The sequence below is a fragment of the Sphaeramia orbicularis genome, chromosome 15, assembly GCF_902148855.1.
Source record: "Sphaeramia orbicularis chromosome 15, fSphaOr1.1, whole genome shotgun sequence".
Classification (NCBI taxonomy): Eukaryota; Metazoa; Chordata; class Actinopteri; order Kurtiformes; family Apogonidae; genus Sphaeramia; species Sphaeramia orbicularis.
In genome coordinates this window covers 20,203,192-20,225,533 of record NC_043971.1, presented here as the reverse complement: position 1 = coordinate 20,225,533, position 22,342 = coordinate 20,203,192, and the positions used below count along the sequence as shown (strand labels likewise).

General features: G+C 36.8%; 2 protein-coding genes across 3 annotated transcripts in view; both read right to left on the bottom strand.

Annotated features, from left to right (window-relative positions):
• Positions 1–2,841, bottom strand: part of mlip (muscular LMNA-interacting protein) — an 86,412-nt gene extending 83,571 nt beyond the window's left edge. Inside the window, exon 1 of one of the 2 annotated variants that reach the window (XM_030156757.1) lies at positions 2,641–2,841. In XM_030156757.1, the coding sequence (XP_030012617.1) occupies positions 2,641–2,670 (30 nt within the window). In that variant the 5' untranslated portion in view covers positions 2,671–2,841. The remainder of the gene's footprint in view (positions 1–2,640) is intronic. The other variant, XM_030156759.1, reaches the window with a different exon arrangement.
• Positions 2,842–10,989: 8,148 nt separating this feature from the next.
• lrrc1 (leucine rich repeat containing 1) overlaps positions 10,990–22,342 on the bottom strand; it is a 37,053-nt gene continuing 25,700 nt past the window's right edge. The window contains exons 14-21 of the mRNA XM_030156637.1: positions 20,146–20,303; positions 17,075–17,303; positions 16,616–16,855; positions 15,767–15,856; positions 15,124–15,201; positions 14,431–14,706; positions 12,185–12,274; positions 10,990–11,853 (exon numbers count right to left, since the gene is read on the bottom strand). Of these exons, the coding sequence (XP_030012497.1) occupies positions 11,701–11,853; positions 12,185–12,274; positions 14,431–14,706; positions 15,124–15,201; positions 15,767–15,856; positions 16,616–16,855; positions 17,075–17,303; positions 20,146–20,303 (1,314 nt within the window). The 3' untranslated portion in view covers positions 10,990–11,700. The remainder of the gene's footprint in view (positions 11,854–12,184; positions 12,275–14,430; positions 14,707–15,123; positions 15,202–15,766; positions 15,857–16,615; positions 16,856–17,074; positions 17,304–20,145; positions 20,304–22,342) is intronic.

Sequence of the window (22,342 nt, the reverse complement as noted above, 5' to 3'; positions counted from 1 at the left end):
TAATATCAGCGTAATTTTTGCACTTTGCAAATTCATGCCGGGGGTGGGGGGATTGGTTCCACAGACCCCCTGTTTGGCACCTGTGATCTACATTATGGCGTCTTGTTTACCCACCACCCGCACCACCTGGAGGACTCTCAAACTTTTATGTCCTCTCTTAGCGACACCTCTGTATCTGTTATTGGACACAGATAAATAAACAAAACAAATGCCAGATCTAAAATAACCACGTGCCGTCTTCTAAATCTGTATATTTTTATGCTCTTATGTAACCCTCCTGTTTGCATGTCATCTGTAGTCATAGCAGAGTTTCATTTACACTGTGACAGGTTAAAATGAGCACTTCCTACTCTCCCACTGGAGCCTTCCTGACTGACTGTTTGTTTGATTGCGTTGCAGGGGTCATGCCGTCCTCATAGATCGCATTTCCACCTCCGCTGGTTCACTATGTTTCTTGTGGCCTCTCTGTTTGCACGCTTCCACTCAATTATATCTGGTGGCATGTAAGGTTCGTCGTACAGGCAGCACTAAATCATTTCCTGAAGGAGACCACCCTCCTGGGGGATGTGTAAAGAGACACTCATAAACAGTGACTGACCAGAAGGCGACAATTACGCTTTTAAAGTCACATCAGACTGTGTTTATTAGTCAGTTGTGTAAGCAAAGAATGTGCTTCAGCTTCACAGATTCCAAAATGAATGCAAATAAATACAAGTCACGTTTTTGTTTTTTTGTTTTTTTAAATATAATCACAGTTTTTTATTTAATCCTGTGGGATGTTTGTTCTACTCACATTATTGATCTATTATCTATGTATGTGCAGGTTTACGTGTGCATAAATGTATGTGTATGTAAACATATATATTTCATTTAATTTCTTTCCCTGTTTCAAACGTGCAAAGAAACAAAATGAACTGAAACCTGAATTACTTGTATTGATACTTTTAGGGTTAATCGTGTATAATGTTGTTTGTTCATATTACTATGCAATTTGTGTTTTTTAGATTTGGTTGCATCTTAAGCAGCAACTCAAAGCATAAGTTTAGAGCTCTGTAATTTCAAAGGTCTAATTATCCTCATTTATCTGCCCTCATCTCTACTTATAATGATTAGTGGAATATTGACAGCACAGAGATAGTTCTATCTCTGTATAAGCCTGCCACATCAGATCTATACTTTGCCAGTTCCTGCTTCACCACAGTAAAAGACTAAATAGCTGGGTGTGTCGCTAAGTGTTTAATTACAGACAAACACACCCCCACCCTCTAGATAAGATAGGACTGGTGTGCAAATATAGCCCACTGCCAGCTGCTCTAATAAAACACACTGACAAAAAATAACCAAAACACTGGGATGATGAAGTAATGTACATATTTCAAGTATGTGAGTGCTTTAAAGGAGCAGGTTTGTTATTTTTCATATATTCATTAGAGATAATACTGCATTGTATATATTTTATATAGAAAATGCACAGTTATGAGAGGTTACATTAAATAATTATATATTGTACAAACATTAATAGTAATATAAGGTGACTTTTCCTACTTTCCCTTAACTTTATATATAAATCTGCATTTATATTCAGCTCACATTCTGGTATCTGTCGTCCATATTATGTGATACAGAGTATCAAAAAGATGTGAGTGTGAGCATATGTGTGTGTTCGTAAGTGTAAGCCCTGAAGGGGACAGCAGGAGGTACAGTTCCAAACGTGGGAATTACTTCTGTGGATGGTTTAAAACCAAAAGTAGCTTTGTTAATCTGATATTTTTCATATTTTCATTAAAGAACATACTGTATAATGCATATTTTTATGTAGAAAATGCACAGTTATGAGAGGTTACATTAAATAATTATATATTGTACAAATATTAACAGTAATATAAGGTGACTTTCCCTCAACTTAAATATAACTGCAGTCATATTCAGCTCTCATTCTGGTATCTGCCGTCCATATTGTGTGATAGAAAGTATCAAAAGATGTGAGTGTGAGCATATGTGTGTGTTCATAAGTTTAAGCCCTGAAGGGGACAACAGGAGGTACAGTTCCAAACGTGGGAATCACTTCTGTGGCTAGTTTAAGACCAAAAGTGGCTTCCTTCATCTGATATTTTTCATATTTTCATTAAAGAACATACTGTATAATGCATATTTTTACATAGAAAATGCACAGTTATGAGAGGTTACATTAAATAATTATCTACTATTGTACAAATATAAACAGTAATATGAGAGGACTTTCCCTTAACTTAAATATATCTGCATTCATATTCAGCTCACATTCTGGTATCTGTCATCCATACTGTGTGATAGAGAAGATGTGAGTGTGAGTATATGTGTGTGTTCATAAGTGTAAGCCCTGAAGGGGGCAGCGGGTGGTACAGTTCCAAACGTGGGAATCAATTTTGTGGATGGTTTAAAACCAAAAGTAGCTTCGTTTTTCAGCAGGGCTTAACCCTGAGGTGTAAAAAAAACACATCCTTCAAAGAGTAGAGTCAGATTATTGTAAAAGAAGGGTCTCGGCATGTAAAGGTAAGTAAGTGATATTCCTCCAACCTTATGAGAAACATTTAAAAAGAGATATTTTATCAGCGGCTCCTTTCAGAAGAAAATAACTTATCTATTTTCTAACCCTCTTACCTTCCCCAGACTCTTGTCCACGCTGTCCATTTCTGCTCCAAATGTCACTCCATCTAAGAGTTTGTGTCCAGGCTTTGTGAAACTTCCCTCAAGACTGCAGACGCTGATCAAAGCAGATACGGAGGGAAAGAAGCCTACATTTCAACACATCCGGTGAACTTCAATGAGTATTACTGTTGGTGTGTGTATCGCTGTGCACATTTCCTTTTATAGACACATAATAGCCACAAATAGCTAGCAGACGACAGACAGCCTGCTGGGCACCACTGACAATGTTCACACTGGGAAATACAAGCAGCTCCATCCTCTGAGTTGAATGCCTAATTGTTCAATTGCAACACTTGTTATTGTCAGTACAAAACAGATTTTCACGCCTTCATATTTTCACAAATCCCTGATGCATTCCTTCACAGCAGGGGGGTTCATATGTTATGCATATTGTCAGCATGGCAGGAAGTGTAACACATTCCTTAAGTGGCTGAGCGCAAAATCATAATAGTATTGATTTGACAAACTTTCTTCTTTTCTTACAGGTCTACTGTGAATATGTTACCGTACGCTGAAGCTGGTGTAATGAATAGAAATTGAATAAAGGGATCTCTGAATTTGACGTGTCTGACAGCTGAGCTTTAAAGCTGATAAGTGTGTGGGTGATGGAGATGGTGCCTTTTTAAATGCTAACGCAATTTTTTTTTCCCTCCATTTTTTTTAGCCTCCAGATCATCTAAAACCCTGTCAGCTGCCATGTGGATGCGACAGAGATTTCTCGGCATGTTTCCATTAATGAGTTATCAGCCACTTGAAACAAATTCATTTACTTGCTTGTTTGCTGTTGCATCGACTTCTCTGTTGCCCTATCAGTGAGTGAAAGCAGACCTCAGGGTAGGAGGCTAATCCTTTAAGTACACTACATTCTTCATTCCCGTCACAGCTGTTCTTGTCTGTTTCCACCTCGATGTCTCCCTCCCCCTGTTCGTCTGAAGCAGCCGCTCACAGGGGGAAAAAAAAAACACACAATAAGGCAAAGCACACGCCGACACCACCACCTACTCCTCTTTGTTTTTATCTGTGGGTGGGTGCATAGTCTCATGATGATTGGGATTCCACGTTTGTGTTTTGCATCTGGTAGGATAAAAAGCATCTAATGAGGGTCTAAATGTAAATGAGGAGGTTATGTAAACATAAATGGCTCAGAGGGTTACAATGTTAAGATAAAATCATAAAATCATCTCAGTTAAAAATTAAACCTCAAACCATTACATGATTGTCATATAATCCTATTTCACATGACACATGCTGGATTTTATGTACGACGCTAAAGTCTGTTTGCTTTGGTTTCTGGCATGTAACATGGAACATTTAATATTAGCTTCTGTCCTAAAGGAAAATCTGAACTCTAAATTTAGTCTGATTTCATCCCACTTGTAAACACCAGCAGATAAATACAGTGTAATAGATTTCAGCTATTTCAATTAATTAATCAGTTAGTTGTTGACTATTAAATTCACTGACAAAAACGACCTGATTCCAGCCTCTTTTGGGTTAATATTTTTCCAGTAACACTTTATAATAAGTACACACTATGAAGCATTAGTTAAGCATTAACAAATACTGAATTCATCATTTATAAAGCATATTTCTGACATGAATACTCATTAGTGTATGGTTTATCAGCACAGTTATAATGATTTTACTCATCATTCATCAGCTCATCTACAATGTGCTTAATGATTGTATTTCCATTCTTTATAAATTATGGATTCAGCATTTAAAAATTTGTATTGGATCACTTACAAACCAGTTATGATGTGAATTTATGCTCGCACATATACTATTCAGACATGTACTAATGGTTAGCGAATATGTTAGTGTGTATTTTATACTAACTCACACATTTCTTTTCCAATAGATGTCTTATAAACAGTTATTAATGAAGAAGTTTTTTATTTCAGGTAGTTATAAGCACTTACTACTCATTAATTAAGTACATGGTGTGAGCTCATCTAAAGTGTGCACTATCTTTGCCATATAAAGCATTTACAAATGAGATTTAAAGGTTGGAAATGCCTAAAGACTCACAAAAGTTTAAATTATTCTAACAAAAGAAAGACAAAGCACATGGGTGACACAACGGGGGGGAAAGAGAGGACTCAAATGCTCGGTACTGAAGGGAAAAAATAACATTTATTTAACAAAAATGAAAACAACACAACAGAAAACCTAACACAAGAGCAAAATCCGAGTCCAAATAAAAAAAACATACAACACCTGGGTCAGAGTCCGTGGATGAATATGGGTAATTGTCCGGGCTATGGAAAGGAATGAGGAGAAATGGACCAGCGCTGCATGGCTGCAAACCAAAGCCTTAAATAGGCCAGAGATAATTGGCTGCAGCCATGCAGCGCCAGCAGGTGAGTCATATGAATGTAATCAGAAGGAGAAACTGAGGGTCATACAGACACAGGTCCATGACCAAAAGGGAGGAGCTGAAAGTCAAACAGGCACAGATCCTGACAATGGGATTATCAAACAAACTGCATGATTGAATGATGAATGATTAGGATTATAAATGATGAGTAAAACATTTATAACTGTGCTTATAAACCATATACTAATGAGTATTCATGTCAGAAATATGCTTTAGAAATAATGAGTTCAGTATTTGTTAATGCTTAACTAATGCTTCATAGTGTGTACTTATTATAAAGTGTTACCTATTTTCCTTCATCCTCTTTAACTGTAAATTGGAATGATTGGGTTCAAACAGATCATCATGTTGGGTTTTCAGAAGCATTGATCCACGCCTCTTTCTGCCACAGAACAAACAATTAATGGATTAAAAGCAATCAATAAATTCATCAATTATGAAAATTGTAGTTAGTTACAAACCTAATAACACCCATGTGTACGTGCTGTCCACTGTTTAAGCACTTACCTACAGTTTTTATCCCTCAGCGGTGAGGTTTTGTAATCGTTTTGTCGTCTGTCTGTTTTGTCTGTCTGTCCATTCAACAACATAATCACATTATCTGAAGAATGCATTTACATATCTGCACCAAATTCATACTGTGGATGCATCTTGGCATGGAGCAGAAGCCTATTGAAAATGTGTGACCTTGACCTATTTTTTCAAGGTCAAATGGTCTTGTGCAGTTATAAAATCTGAGTACTTTCAAATATAAATATCTATGTATTAAGTTTTACACAAAGACAATCTAATCTAAATTACCAAGGTTATTATCGTTAACAAAAACTAACGAAATGACGAAAACTAGAATTGTAAAAACATTTTCGTTAACTGAAATAAATAAAAATATAATGAAAAGAAAAAAACGATAACTAACTGAAACTGTATTGTGTGCTTACAAAACTAACTAAAATGTATAAAAAATATGGATAAAATTCCCTTAGTTTTCATCTTTGTCAGTGTCGGATTGATATAAAATTGATTTATTTCCCTCAAGCAACTTTAGCTGCTGGCACCATTGGATATTTAACGGTCCGTCACTTGTGGTTTAGAGTCGTCTTCTCCTGCCCGCTCTACCTGAAAACATGGAGCCTAAAGGAGGGAGAAATCAGCAGAGTCCTGTATGGGATTTATGTGAATGCAACGGCGAAGAAGACAAAAGATATGAAAAAACTAAAACTAAACTAAAACTAAGCATTTAGAAGATAACAAAAACTAATAAAAACTTGCAAACCTGCTCTAAAAATGAATTAAAACTAACTGAATTAGAGAAAAAAAAGTCAAAACTAAATAAAACTAAACTATAATGAAAAATCCAAAACTGTTATAACCTTGTAAATTACAGGGCAGGAACTTTCAACAGAATCTTACACTATATATGGCCAAGGGGTATTAAAAGTGTACAGCATGTTATGTTTCATCAAGTAATGACAGACCAAATGTCAGATAAAATGTTCCTGCAAGAAAGAAACATAACATGCTGTGCATTTTTAATCCCCCTCGGCCAAATATAGTGTAAGATTCTGTCGAAAGTTACTGCCCTATGATTTAGATTAGATTGTCTTTGTGTAAAACTTACGACATTAGGGATGGGAATCGTTAAGAATTTAACGATTCCGATTCCATTATCGATATTGCTTATCGATCCGATTCCTTATCGATTCTCATTGGGTGGGAGAATGAAAGACTACAAACGGGTGTGTTTGCATTAACTGTCTTTTATATTTCCATCTCTGCACAGAAAATATAACATATACAGTATGTACAAATAATAAGAACAGATGACGCCAGGCCCGGTTCAGGGTGGTGGGGGGGGTGGGGGTACACTGAAAGTGAAACTAAAGATGCTTTACTAATTCCTGTATTGCTGCATTTCTACTATGTGGAACCGGTTCGACTCTACCGTTGTTGTGCACCTCATTTCCTTTCCCTTCTTACCTTCGGAAACTTGTATTTGAGGAGTTACGACGTTTGTTGCCCACACCAGAACCGGCCCGGCATTCACTCTGCTGCTACATTCACAAGCGCCGCTAAGTAGCATATCAAATACCTGTAAATTCCTGTAAATGAGTCACATGCTGTGGACAAATGTTTGAGGATATTGGAGGGATTCTACCGTTTTGAAGATATGGAAGCTTTGCAAGTGTTCCAAGTAAGTGGACCTGGTGTCATCTTTTTAGACAGTTTCTACCTCAACGCCATGTTGGCTACGTTCTGACCAAAACAATGCAGCGTACGTGTGACGTCATCGTGCATGCGCAACGAAGGCGGAATCGTTAAGCAGGAAGGCAAACGATGCCAAGGAATCGAGCTACTGGGAACCGATTCTCAAAAAGAACCAGTTCCCGATTCTCATTCCTATACTACATACATATTTATATTTGAAAGTACTCAGATATTATAACTGCACAAGGCCATTTGACCTTGAAAAAGTAGGTAAAGGTCCCCTATTGTCAATAGGCTTTTGCTCCGTGCCAAGATGCATCCACAGTATAAATGTGGTGCAGATATCTCAATGCATTCTTCAGATAATGCGATTATGTTGTTGAATGGACAGACAGATGAACAGACGACAAGACAATTACAATACCCCTCCAAGGGGCTGAGGGGTAAGAATTGAAATGGTAATGTTTATTTAAAAGGCAAGAAATCACTTTTAATTGTCACATCTCCTGAGAAGAGATGCAGAGCTATAATTAAAACAAAAATTTCAGGAAAAAAAAGCACACACAGAAATGGCAGTGTTTTCTTGTTATTGCAACTACATAAAAAAGAATGGGAAATAAACAGGGAAGTTCATTACCATCCTGCTGTCATGGCAACTTTAGAATAGTGGTAACCCTCACATACTTATACATCATGTCTTTCATTAGTTTTTGTTATAATTTGACATTCATATTGCATGTACATAAAACACATAAATGATGATACACTGGCCTTCATTTTATACAATATACTGTATTGTATTTTGTTAGTCCTTTTGTAAGGGTGCACATTTCGTTTACTTTTATAGGTTCAACATCACAGTTTAGTCCATCCACCATTATTTAACATTAGGATTAGTTAGTGTATGTTCTGTCATAATTCTTGTTTTTTTTTGTTACTAGTGTTGGGGTTCTGTGCATCCATCATCACTGGATGTGAGTAAAACATGGGCCCAGTGGTGCATTCAATGTAAAAAGAGAAAATACCCATGAGGATGTACCAAACCATCACCACATCTGGAAGATTTGGGGTTATTTAGGTTAGATTTACTGTTGCTGTTGTGTAAGGCTTAAGTTTGTTTGGATGTTTCTTTTGGCCTGATTAATGCTTGTTTTTGGAAACCTAAGACTAACTGTTCTGTCATTTATTTGGTGGCTATTCAGTGTTAATTCAATTCAGTACATTCTGTTTATTTGATCTCTTTTAAAAGCCAAGAACCTGATTTTGGAATGTGCAAACTAAATATTTTTGGGTCTTCTCTTTTGAACTTTAATTTAAAAAAACCTTTCTTTTTAAAATACCCCCCATGCCCTCCAGCTCAATCCTTCACACTAGCAAAAAGATCAACACCAAAGATATCCTAAGATCTTTGCACGGTACTGATAATTCTATAATATGAAGGAATGGTACTGCAGTATAATACTACATTTTACTGATAAACATGTAGAGGTTTCAGCTCTTGAGTTTATCAGCGTCTCCTCTGCTTCTCTACAGCTGCAACACCAGATACTGTTCAGAACTGCAGTCAGTGCTAATGTCAGCAAACGTCTCCCAGCACAACACAGACTCCAAAACAAATTTCACGTAAGCACACAAGCATGTGCAAGTCCTGCATAGAGAACATTTAAGGCAGTGGTTCCCAACCTTTTTTGGCTTGTGACCCCATTTTAACGTCACAAATTTCTGGCGACCCCAGACATTCAAAACAAGGACTTTTTTTTTGCTAAAATTAATTTGTTTTTGATCATGGAATAGTTTGCTATACTATGTTAAACGTTAATAAACATGAATTTTATATGACATCTAGGTTATATAATGTATATAATGCACCTTTTTGGTGTCTGCTTCTCAGTTTCTCTTGGAGATGTCTTAGCGGGGCCAGGTGTGTGAAGCAAGGTTATAATAGTTTTGGATTTTTCATTATAGTTTAGTTTTATGTAGTTTTGACTCTTTTTCTCTAATTCAGTTAGTTTTATTTAGTTTTTAGAGCAGGTTCGCTAGTTTTTATTAGTTTTATTTTTTTTCTAAATGCTTAATTTTAGTTTAGTTTTAGTATTAATTTTAGTTTTGTCGTATCTTTTCTCTTCTTCACCGTCATATTCAAATAAATCCCAGACAGGACTCTGCTGCTTTCTCCCAACTTTAGTCTCCATGTTTCCAGGTAGAGTGGGGACCAGAAGACGACTGTAAACCACAAGTGACAAGAAGTGACAGACCGTTAAACATCATATGGTGCCAGCAGCTAAAATTGCTTGAGGGAAATAAATCGATTTCGTATCAGTCCGACACTGAAAAAGACGAAAACGAAGGGAATTTTATTCGTAATTTTTATATGTTTTAGTTAGTTTTGTAAACACACAATACAGTTTCAGTTAGTTATTGTTTTTTTCTTTTAATTACAGTTTTTATTTATTTCAGTTAACGAAAATGTTTTTTCAATTCTAGTTTTCCTCATTTCGTTAGTTTTCGTTAACGATAATGACCATGGTGTGAAGAAATCTTTCCATTCTCTGTTCGGTCTGGTTTTCTGACGACTGTGTCCAAGCAGGTTGAAGTGTAGTAGTGCACATGGTCACATGATCGGGTCAATCAAGATATGCCCTCTCAGATATTATATCCTGAATTTTATTTGCACTTGATTTTTATTAAGCAAAATGTGTGTTGCTTTACTTATAATGACATACAGTATTTGTACTTCTTCTCACTCCCTCTCGAATATGTATTATATGTCTTATGTTTAAGTGTTTTGTTTATTTATTTTCTTCTGTTTTGACATTCATATTCAAAATCAATCAATCAATCAATCAAACATGTATATTGAATCATTAAAATTTGTTTAATTAGTATATATATATATATATATATAATTTTTTTTTTTTTTTTCTTAATTCATTACTAGAAATTTCAGGTGATCCCATTTGAATTTCAGGTGACCCCACGTGGGATCGTGACCCCAAGGTTGAAAAACATTGATTTAAGGGGTTTGCCCTGGCTCATACCCCAGCCTTACCCAAAGTTCTATGAAAATCATTGCATAGGGTTTGGGGGAGTCATCACATGAGCTGTTTGGTGGAGGTAATAAATGTGGAAATCCAGAAATTTATTAAACATTGTTATATAGAGCAAAATATGTGTGTCGTCTGGTTGGGTAACCAGAGTCCCAGTTTGATTTGTGACTCATCCAAATCCTGGCTCAACCACCTCAGGTCCTCCTGCTGATTTTACATGAGGCCTCTTGAGACAGATGAAGAGAAAGCCTCACAATATGAGCCCGCTCTGCAAATAATTGACTCTGAATTGAATTCTCACACACCGGATGTGCTTTCTAACAAGTTTTTCTCCCAGCAGATTATCACCCAGCACATAGTCTTCCCTGCACAGCATCACTGATCAAACAAGCTGTCATATGAGTTGTCAAGAGAAAAAAAAAGCAAAACCCACAAGGAATGGACACAGTAACAGGAATGTGTGTAATATATCACCGTTCAGGACAAGATTATTGCTGATCATACTCTCCCCGATATCTGTCAAATCAACACATTTCTGACATGTTCTCCAAAATATATCAATAGCGGTTCTTCCAGGATTCTGCAAATTGTTCCAATATACTGTGATTTGTTGCTCCCATGATTCAATGATGTCGATGATGAAGGAAAAGAACAAAAGAGAAAAGCCTCTTTACATTTAACGCACCACTTATTTATTGACAGAACGACTGAGCGCTTAATTTTTCTTTTAACTGTGAGAAAGTAAACACGAGGAATAATGCAAGGCAGGTACTGAAATGAATCTACAGTTTGCACATTTTAGCTTTTGGAGGCAAGGTAAACTCCTCTGTTGTGACGACTGCTGTCTTTTCCCTCTCAGAAACATTTCTGCACGGTGAATAATCTCATGTATCCCAAATTAGCTCATACAGCAGGTGTGTGAAGACGTGAAGCAGAGTTCAGTCTGTCTCTGCAGGACCCGGACACCCTGCAATGTGCTCTGTTCAGTCATGTGACATTTTATCTGGGAGCAAACCATAAAAGGTTTCAGGGCTTCACGTTGTTGCCAGTAGAATCATTATCTATCAGCACATCCAACCCGTACGATTGAGAGGTAGACAGCAGCACCCATTTTTAACTGTACTTCACATTATTATGTTACAAAACGGTGGGTTTACAGTCTATTTAGATATAAATCTAAATCCATAAATTCTAAAATTGTCCTTTTTTGCAGAAATGGCTCATCAAGTGACATTAGCAGCAATTAAATCTGACAGAGAGCAAAGCTTTGCAGTGACCGCAGTCGATGCGTTACACTAAACCGTCACAGTAAAATCACTGAAAATACTTCAGTACCAAACACTGAAGCGCTGGGTATGGACAGCCTGTGGTCCTCTGTGGTCAAGGTGGATAGAAAGCGCTGTCAAAACAGTCAGATTGCATATGTCTGTCAGTAATGTCAATGTCATGCAGCGTCTCTCTGCCGGGGCTTTGTGTCAAGAGCTCCACATCTTCATCAGAGGTAGAAGGATGAGTGAGGATGATCCGTGGGATCTGTCAGATAATTTACAGGAAGGGAGACAGGATTGGGAAAGAAAGTCAGCACAGCCTCATATGATGCGATCTACAAAAAGGCTGAAATGTCAGAAACATTTGTTAAACCCTCCTTAGTCTTGTTTTTATTGGTTGTTATTGTCTATTCTTCTTTTATTTCTAGTATCATCGGCTGTATTTGATCTATTTATTGTTTTGTTGTTTCTTTTTGTGTGAAAATGTGTTTTCATTGTAATTTTTGTACTTTGTATCAGTATTGTCTCTTTAAACGGTGACAAGATGATGATAATAATAATAGGAATAAATCAAAATGAGGAATGAGATGTCTTACTGTCATTGTTTGTTTCACCCCTTGAAATGGGTCATTTTTCATGGAGGTTTCTTTTGACAAGGTTGATTTCAGGTCCTTCTGCAAATCAGACTGAAAGACACAAAGACAGAAACCGAGACAGAGAAGAAATAGATGCATACAAATGACTGAGTGTGGGGTTGTGTTAAAGGCACAATCAACATTTTGCTTGAGGCGTTTGTTAACCCATAAAGACCCAAACAGCCCCTGGCGACCAAAACCATCTACTGATCTAATACGTTTAATACCTGCTGATCCACTAATCTTGTCAATACATGTAAATAATTGGTATAAAATACAGTTTGTCATCTTTTCATGGTCATCAGATATGACCCATTTGGACGTTCAGAGGCTCCGTAGTGAACGTGGAAACACCGTCATCTTCTATAATATTGATTCACCAGTAAAACCCATGGAGTTTGATATATGACAGAAGTCATAGATGCTTGTTTTTATGTTCAGTCATTGATTCTTTGCTGATAAAGTCACTTTTGCTTGACTTTTCTCTGTTGTTAAGTCATAACCTTTGAATTTACACTGAGTTTTCATGAACATCTACATCAGGGGTGTCAAACTCATTTTCTTTCAGGGGTCATATTCATCCCAATTTGATCTCCAGTGGGCTGGACCAGTAAAATAATAGCATAATAACCTATAAATAATGACAACTCCAAATTTTTTAGTGCAAAAAATAACATTAAATGATGAAACTATTTCTATCCAGAACAAAAAAGATATGAATAACTGGAAAAAACTGAAATTTCTGAAGAAAAATGAGTACAATTTTATCAATATTATGCCTCAACTTATGATTTCTACATGTGCATTACAGATCAGATCTACAAAGGCACAAAACAGGCAGAATATGGTTAAAATTACACTTATTTTTCTTTAGACATTCCAGGTTGTTCATATTTGTTCAGGTTATTGACGTTTTATTGTTAAAGGATATCAGAATTTAATGTTCTTTGCAATAAATCAAAGAGAAAAAGTTGGTGTTGCCATTATTTAGAGGCATGATATCATATTATTTTTTTCCACATTAAACCAAGAAGAAAATCTGGAGTCATTATTTCTGAGTCTGGAGTCTGGTTTTGACCAACTTGATATGTAAAGCGTCATGACATAACTTTTGTTATGATTTGGTGCTATATAAATAAAATTTGATTTAATTTGATTTCTAGGTTATCATGTGGTTATTTTTGAGTTTGATGCCCTTGACTGTTAATATCTTCAGGATAATTTTTGCATTTTGCACTTTCCCAGATAGCAAAATCATTATGGCTTAAATCTGGCCCAAAACTGGCATGCCATTTTGGCAAAGTTCTGGGTGGATGTATGGGTCCTAAATGGCCCAAAATAGACAAGCCAAAATCAAACCAGAAGGAAGCCAAAATTCATCCAAAAGTAATTGTGGACTTCCAAAATATAGCCATTATTGTCCCAGAAAAGCCCCAAATCCCCATAATCCAGCCAAAAAGTAGCCAAAACTGACCAAAGAGAGGCCAAAAGGAGGCAAAAATTCACCCAAAATTTGTGTTGATCATGGTTTTAAAATGAAGTGGGGTTTTCTTCTGGGTAGAAATTCACGCTCTTTGTGCAGTGTTTTGGCTTTACAGAAATATGCCAAAACACAACCAAAACACATCTGTATATGGAATAAGATGTTGCTGCTCTTTAGTCAATCGTCTGGCTTGCCATAAACATGCCATACCATCCCTATACTTGATCCTGCTCTTTACCCAGTCTTTTGGTCAACCACACATATGCCATACCTCAGCCATATACTGCTGGTGCCTCCATATCTATTATGGATAACCTTAATCATACCATAGTTAAGCCTAAAGGTTTTCATAATGCCAAAAGAAAGCCAAAAAAGCCAAATGTATGCCATAATGCTACCAAAATATTTGCTATCTGGGTTGTAAATTCATCTCGCGGGCCAGATTGGAACCTGTGGCGGGCCGGTTTTGGCCCCCGGGCCACATGTTTGACACCTGTGATATACATGATCTGTAAATAAAAAATAGAAGAAAATATCAGATTTACACTGAAAAATGCAAAATACAGAGGATAATATTACAATAAATGGTGATAAATCACTTAATAAAGGTTAAATAGAGAGATAAAATCATTTGTAAACTGACACAAAACCAGCCCTGGGTCTTGATGGGTTAAAACAGAAGTGACATTTGTGTTTGCACTTTGATTTAAGCTAAAACACCCACAATGCCATTGCCGTTGCAGACAGTGGTGTCAGTCCTCTTAGACAAACAGTCCTCTGTGCTCTCCATCTTCTGCTGTTTACTCTTCTGGCCTGCAGGATCCTGGATGCACAGCTGTCGACTCTTCACGTCCTGAGCATCCTGAGGTTCATCTTGGACACATATCTCTGGAGGTAACAGCCTCTCTCTGAGTACTTTCATCTTGATACAGCTCCCAGCATTCCTGAGGGCACTGACCGCCTCATGGTGGGCTGCCCCCTGCATGCTGAGACCGTTAACCTGAGAAACCATGGTTACATTATACTTCAAGGCCAGAGGTGAGGAAGTAACGTCAATCATTCATCCACTCATGCACAGAAGTGACTTACAGAAAACATATTACCCCTGAGACGTGAATAAGAATTTCTAATCAGACTTCACCTGATAAAATATGCATATAAACATTATACTTGAATTTGTATTTCCTATATTTTCGGTGATAGTATTTCAGCCTCATATTGGTGTCATTACTGAATCGTATGCCCCAGGTTAGTGTCTAACTTGTCTCATGGTGCCCTCCATTGGCCACAAGAAGAACAACAGCAGGATGTTAAAATGACAGAACGTCTTAGCTCAACATGATTAGAAATATTAACAGTTTAACAGTAAGAGTTAAGAACAGTTTATGCCACAAATGAGGGTTTGTTTATGTCCTACCTCCAGCAATCTGTCCCCTACATGGACCCCTGCCCTTTCTGAAGGCCCTCCTTTAGTTACTCTGGAAATAAAAATGCCCTGGAAGGAAATAAAAATAGAAGGATGACTTGGAATTGGGGTAAAAAATATTAATTTGTTAAGCACTTAGGAACTTTTTATTGAAATATAAAGTAAAAAATAAATTGGTTGGATCCCTGCTGTCTGATCATCTTCACCCAGACCACCAGCTGAGCAAATACAGTCTTGGAAAAAATTATTAGACCACCCTTGTTTTCTTTAATTTCTTGTTCCTTTTAATGCCTGGTACAACTAAAGGTACATTTGTTTGGACAAATATAATGATAACAAACATAGCTCATAAGAGTTTAATTTCAGAGCTGATATCTAGCCATTTTCCATGGTTTTCTTGATAATAACCAAAATCTTTTAAGTTCTTATATCAATAATGTCATTGTACTGACAAAAACAGTGCTTTTAGGCGTTCCATGTTTTCTTTTCTGTCTGTTTTAGTCACATGATACATACAGGAGTTAGTACTTGATTGCATAACCATTGTTTTTGATGACTTTTGATGGTCTAATAATTTTTTCCGCAACTGTATGTTGTAAGAAACTGAACAATCTTCTTCTGCATCAGCACTTGCCTCGTCGTGGTCTTTGTAGGGCAAAGACCCTTTCCCACCAGCAATGCTGATACCCAAACCACCCCTCTGGCCAGACACTTTGATCTGTAACTAAAAGGAAATGGTTCATTTTACACATAAAATATGATATTTACACATTCTTTAGGCTCGAGTGGAACAGCTCAGCCTTGACTAGATGTACGCAAAAAATAGACTGACAGTGATGTAATTCACTGTTGACATGTTTTCACTGAAGTGATGAACAACCACAAAAATATGATTTGATTTTTTTAACCCTTAAAGACCCAAACAGCCACCGGTGACACAAACCATCTACTGATCTAAACTGTTTGATACCTGTTCATCCACTAATCCTATCAATACACGGAAATAATTAATGTAAAATACAGTTTGTCATCTTTTCATGGTCATCAGATATGACCCATTTGGACATTCAGATTCTCCATAGTTACCATGGAAACACCGTCATCTTCTACATCATTGATTCACCAGTAAAACCCATAGAGTTGGATCAACGACAGTGGATGGACACACGTTTTTACAATCAGTTAGTAATACCTTTGTGAAAAAGTCACTTTTTCTTCATTTTTCTCTGTTTTGATATAATTAACTTTGAATTTACTCTGAGTTTTCATGAACATCTACATGATCTGTGAATTAAATATAGGAAAATACATGATTTTTACTGAAAAAGGCAAAATACAGAGGATGATATTTAAAAAAAAAAAAAAAAAAAAAAGGTGATCAATCAGTTAAGAAAGGTAGAAATAGAGAAAACATTATTTGGAAACTGCCACCAAAGTAGCACTGGGTCTTTATGGGTTAAAGAAAAGATAGAGCATATTTTACTCTTAATGGCACTTGGGAGATGAATGATTCCTGAGGAAGAGTCTTCTCTGTGACCAAAGAAGGCTTCTGCTGCCCTTTGACAGGGGAGATCTGTGCGCTGTGAGCAGGGTCTTCCTGAAGACCGGACCCCGCTTTAAGAGGTCTGTGTGGCTGAAATTTCTTGCTGTCTCGGGTTTCATTTCTCTGATGCCGAAACCGACATTGCAAGGCATCAGTCTTTGACAGCTGGTCTGCACCATCCTGGTGATGAGAAATGATTTGAGGCTTTTACTGTCTGTCTGTAACAAACACTGTGGAGATGAGGCCTTATGATCAAACATTTAGAGTCAAAGTGACAGATAGAAACAACATTCACCTCAGCCTGCGTTCAAGGTTACACTGATGAGTATCAGCACAGAAAGTAAATAATAAACAGTGGCTCCATATCTGTTTAAATGTACCCCACATTAGAAAACAGACCTCCTCAGGGTGTTTCATCTCCTCTGCATCTTTCTCTGCACTGGAGCAGTGACCACACACACTGTCGCCGGCTGGAAACAGGTGAGTTCTCTCCTGCAGACTCTCTTTGTTTTCCAGCCAGCTCACACATGGGTTGACCCAGTTCTGGACACTGGTTCTGAGGGATGAGTTAGTTGGAGGATATCTACACTCCTGGAGATAGTCAGAGGACACCAGCTGTTGCTGAATACTTCATTCCAAAATCCTGAAGAAAACAACTAGCAGCAGTGATGAAGGGTTAAACATTACTAGAGTATTTCATGTTCCTTATCTTCAATGGAGATGTGAAGAGGATGGCAGCCTGACCCGTCTGCCGACCCACAGACAAATCTTATTCTTGACAGTAGAGCAGCTAACCATGAAGAGATATAAACAGTTCATAATACATGCTTTTTTATGCCACGAGGGATACTAAAACACAATACAACCGACTCCTGCCTCATTGAAGTGAAAATGGTGTTAAAAAGCATCCAAGATCACTGTGAACTGTAACACAAAAGCTACTTCTTCAGTTTTAGAAGCAAAAAGAAAAGGCAATGGCTATCAGTTTGTCTACTGCCACATAGCCAATCAAACGTTAGCATTTGTACTACAGCCAATCATGGATACTGTTACATGAGCTCATTAACCTCTTGTTGCCACAGTACTGTGGTCATGTATGGCGTATCCTGTAGTGCATTTTTTTGTGCATTTTGCTACCACAATACTGTGGCACTTGTTGGAAGAAATGAGAAATTAGTGCTAGTACATAGTATAGAATAGGAATTATTGTTCTAAATACTCTATATGTTGTTTTATGGTGTTCTTTGCTCTGTGCAGTGAGATTGAGGCTAGAGAAAGTAGGCAGAGCTACATGTTAGATGCGGCAATGTGCCATGTGACTTTTCAGTTCTGTGTCAGTTCAATGTATTCAGCGCTGTGGTCCAAATTCTGCACTCTGAACGTTGTCCCAGTGGCTGATTTATATCAATGTCGGATATAACCAACCACCACCCTTTTCAGGATGTAAGTTACCAGTCTAGACATGAAATAACGAGGGCGCTGATTGGCTCTGTGGTAACAGACAAACCAACATTTCGTGCCACAGTACTGTGTCAGTAGCCACCTTGAAAAGAAAAACACTGCAAGATTAAAACGCCTTCACTTGGGAGGTTTTTACATTAAAAACTCTTCCACTTCAAAACACTCAAAAACCACGTAGAATGCCATTTTTTTCAGATTACCAGTACATACAGAATAACTATTACACTGAGGCTTTAATATCTTAACAGTGAATTCTTGCTTTATCAGATGATGTTATAAATTGAAGATGGTAAATTCTTTATCCTGAAACTGTTCAACAAAAAAAGGCCTTTCCATGAATATTATCCAACAAATGGTGATAATGCATTACTGTAATGCATTTCTTAGTTTTTCAGCACTAGACATTAAGACAAAACACATATATGTTTATTCTGACATGCCGGCATCAATACAACATGCAGCACATGCAAGGTAAACACAGTCAAATATGGCACATGCTGGTTGACGTTTACAGAGACGTCATGCACTGCTGAACACACAAAACAAGCAATGGAAGGATCAGGATATGGACATTTTAGTCACTCTTTTGAGATTATTCATGTAATTTCTAAGGAAATACCTCAAAAGCACATATTTATTTTTCTTAAATCCCATAAATTTAAATGTAAAATGTGAGCTGCATATTTTTAAGTTAATGAAATGACACTAAACCCAAACAAATTGTACTAGTTTCGGTGGAATTAAAGAAATAACAAACATTTTTAGTGTTGCACTCATTTTATTGATCAGTGGTTAAAAGTCATTCAAATCTCAAGGCCCATGCCAATTTGAGATTTGTTTTGTGCAGTTTGATCAGAAAATAATTAAAAACATAAAACCAACACTTGAACCAATGCATATGGTCCACTTTTTGCATTCAATTAAAAAAAAAAAAACAGCTTACTATGTACCATATAAAAGAATAAGATTTTAGAAACACTGAGAAGTGCATTGAAGTGGAACTTCTAACAACTGTATTTTTAGGTATGAACCTCATTATCACCAAACCTCAGATGATTATTCTGTACAGTACTCTTTAAAGGGAAATAAAACTTTAAAAAATACACCTTTTTTTGGCATCTATTTGAGAAACCTTTGCAAAGCAGTGAAGCACAGCACATATAAATAAGACAGCACTGTTATTTCTGCATAATTACATTGCAGATTAGTGATTACAGTTTAATGTGCAGCACTTAAATCCAAAAATAATTAATTTATCAACTCTATTTATTATCAAAATGCCTAGCCAAGATGTTTTACAGATGAAGAAAAAGAGGTCAAGGCCATCCACTCACCCAATGACAGTTATCAGAATATGGATTGAATAAGACATCAGTTACTTTTTGTTCATTTCTTTGATTTTAACAAGAAAAAAAAAGTACCAAGTTAAAAAAAATTAAAATCTTTAACTGATTAAGAAATTTGCTATACATTTTATTTACATCTGAGCTGCCAAAAAGTATAAAAGTTTCAATATTCACAAAAGACTATACATTAATCCTTAATCAGTAGGTCCAAAAAATCCTGCTTTTATATTTGCCCGAAAAATAAGTGTTCACCCAGTGTTTTAAAAATATAGAACAAATATATATAATACATTTAAGAAGGTTTGACCATATTATAAAGACTTGTAATAGTGCAACTACCTAATGTATCTTTTTAAAAAGAGGCATTTAAAAACATGATAAATCTTTAAAATCTCTTTTTAAAGGAGCATCTTTGTGCAGACTATTGCTGTGGACATGAATTAAAAAGAGGAAGGCACAGCGGCCTTGGTAGACTGAGTCAAACACATTTTACACAGGACTGAAGGTGGAGAAAGCTTACAGGCGTCCCAGGGTTTAATCAGAGAAGGGAGTAGGCCACACCAGGGATAGTAGGTTTAAAAAAAAAAAAAAAAAGGGGGCTGCGGGGTTGTGCAGGATGACATGGCGAGACACAGGAGGTAAAAACATGTCTGAGGTAAAGGTCACACAGACGTAGTCACTCTGTCTGCAGCGTTATTGACCTCGTTTTTGTTGGAGTCCAGGGCTTTGGCAGCAATCAGGTCGTTTCGGAGGTTCTCAGCTGCTTTCTTCATGGTCTTCAGCTCCCCAGGGTGAGGCGTGGCCCGTCGAAGTAGTGTTCCCTGTGAAGAGGAGGAGGACGTGAGTTAGTGATGCACTTGTGTTGTTTAACCCTATAACGCCAAACGTATCATATTTAATATATGACTTCTGAAGCCCTCTACAGGACCAGTGTGATATTTTCTTTTTTTCTTGAAAAACCTGACGTATACAATTAGATACATGCAATGCACAGATAATCCACCAGGGGGAGGAATTTGTTCACCAGAGGCCTTTCCAGTGACACCACAAAATTGTCATTAATGAGGAAGTAGGCAGAACTTACATATCTACTAAAAATAATAATATTTGAGCAGTGAGACCCGATGTATCAAATATGATACAAAATTGAAACTCATACATTGAAATTGATATTTGAAAAAAAATGTTTTGGGTTGTTCAGAAAGACCGATAAAGGCTCCAGTTTCAAAGAACTGGAGTTCTCTGTCAATGATTTAATGGTTCAGGCTTTACAGGGTTAAGGGTCTACTTTCAAATAATAAAAATGACCTAAAATTATCATTAGAGTGAGAATAAAGAGATATGATAGTATGTCAAAGACACCAATGTATTGGATAGTAGAGACATGAAATTAATTTATTTACATTAAAAAATAGACCACAAGAGGGAGTAGTGAGTCACTCACTAACACCAGGGCCTTTGACCAAAGCATCAGAAAGTGACCAGATGGGATGAGAACCACTAAGAAGTAACTTTCAAGTGATAACAGCTTGATGCACTGTTGTTTCCACCAGCGGACACAGCTCTAAATGAAAAGAATGGAGTTTGATGCTGAAACAGCAGCGTTTCTTCTTCACGGGTGAGATTATGAGGCTTATGAAGGTTCTACAGTTAAAATATGTTGCTATTGTCTTTGTTCAGACGAAACTGACAGATCTGACCTTGTTTGGAGGATTCCAAACAGATCTTTAGTGCAGCTATTGATAACACAAACCGTACAGAAAGGTGATACGTGTTTTTTTTGTCTAAAACAAAGCTGGAATCAAAGGGTAAAAAAAAACTTGAATCTGAAAATAAACACTTTCCTTCTGCAGTTCTCTACACTCAATCCAAGTAAAAATAAATAAATAAATGAAAAGACAGATGAACCTTGTTGATGATCGATGAACATTGTTTTATGCCGTAATGGAAAAATGAAACCATTTCTCCAAGATTCTGCACTGAGAGCAGTAGAATTCCATCCAGATTGTGTCCACGTCATCTTTAACTCCTGTATCAGTCTGAAAACACCTGAGACTGGGCAAAATCTGCATCCAACAGTCTTGTGTTCTCTCATCTTTAATTTAATTACAATACCATGAAAAATAACTGGAGTTTTTGCCCAAAGCCTGCAGCTTGAACATGGTAAATCTGATGTAGTTGGGAGTATTTATAGTCAGGCTCCAGCACAACTATCTGATCCCAGTGTTTCTGACTTGGGGGTGTTTTGACTCATTCGCATCTTGATGAAGTCTGAAAGTTTTCAGGCTTTTTCTTGTCCCTGCAGCTGAATATAAATGTTAAATTTTTGTGCAAACACATGTCATGAAGGAGAGCAGAGGTGATTTTATCACCTTTACTCATTTGGTTTGGGCACAGATAGCAGTATCTGTTGCTTATTATATTTCTCATCCTATAAATATCTGTAAACTTAACCAGATATACACAGATGCCTTTATCTATAACAGGGTTCTAATTTAATTCTACAGTCGCAAAAAAAATTATTAGACCACCTTGGTTTTCTTCAATTTCTTGTTCATTTTAATGCCTGGTATAACTAAAGGTACATTTGTTTGGACAAATATAATGATAACAACAAAAATAGCCCACAAGAGTTTAATTTAAGAGCTCATATTTAGCCATTTTCCATAGTTTTCTTGATAATAACCAAAATCACTGAAGTTCTTACATCACTAGATATGACACTGTACTGCCAAAAACGGTGCTTTTAGGCATTCCGTGTTTTCTTTTCTGTCTGTTTTAGTCACATGATACACACAGGAGTTAGTGCTTGATTGCATAATATTAAATAATATTTTTGACGACTTTTTTCTGTGACAAT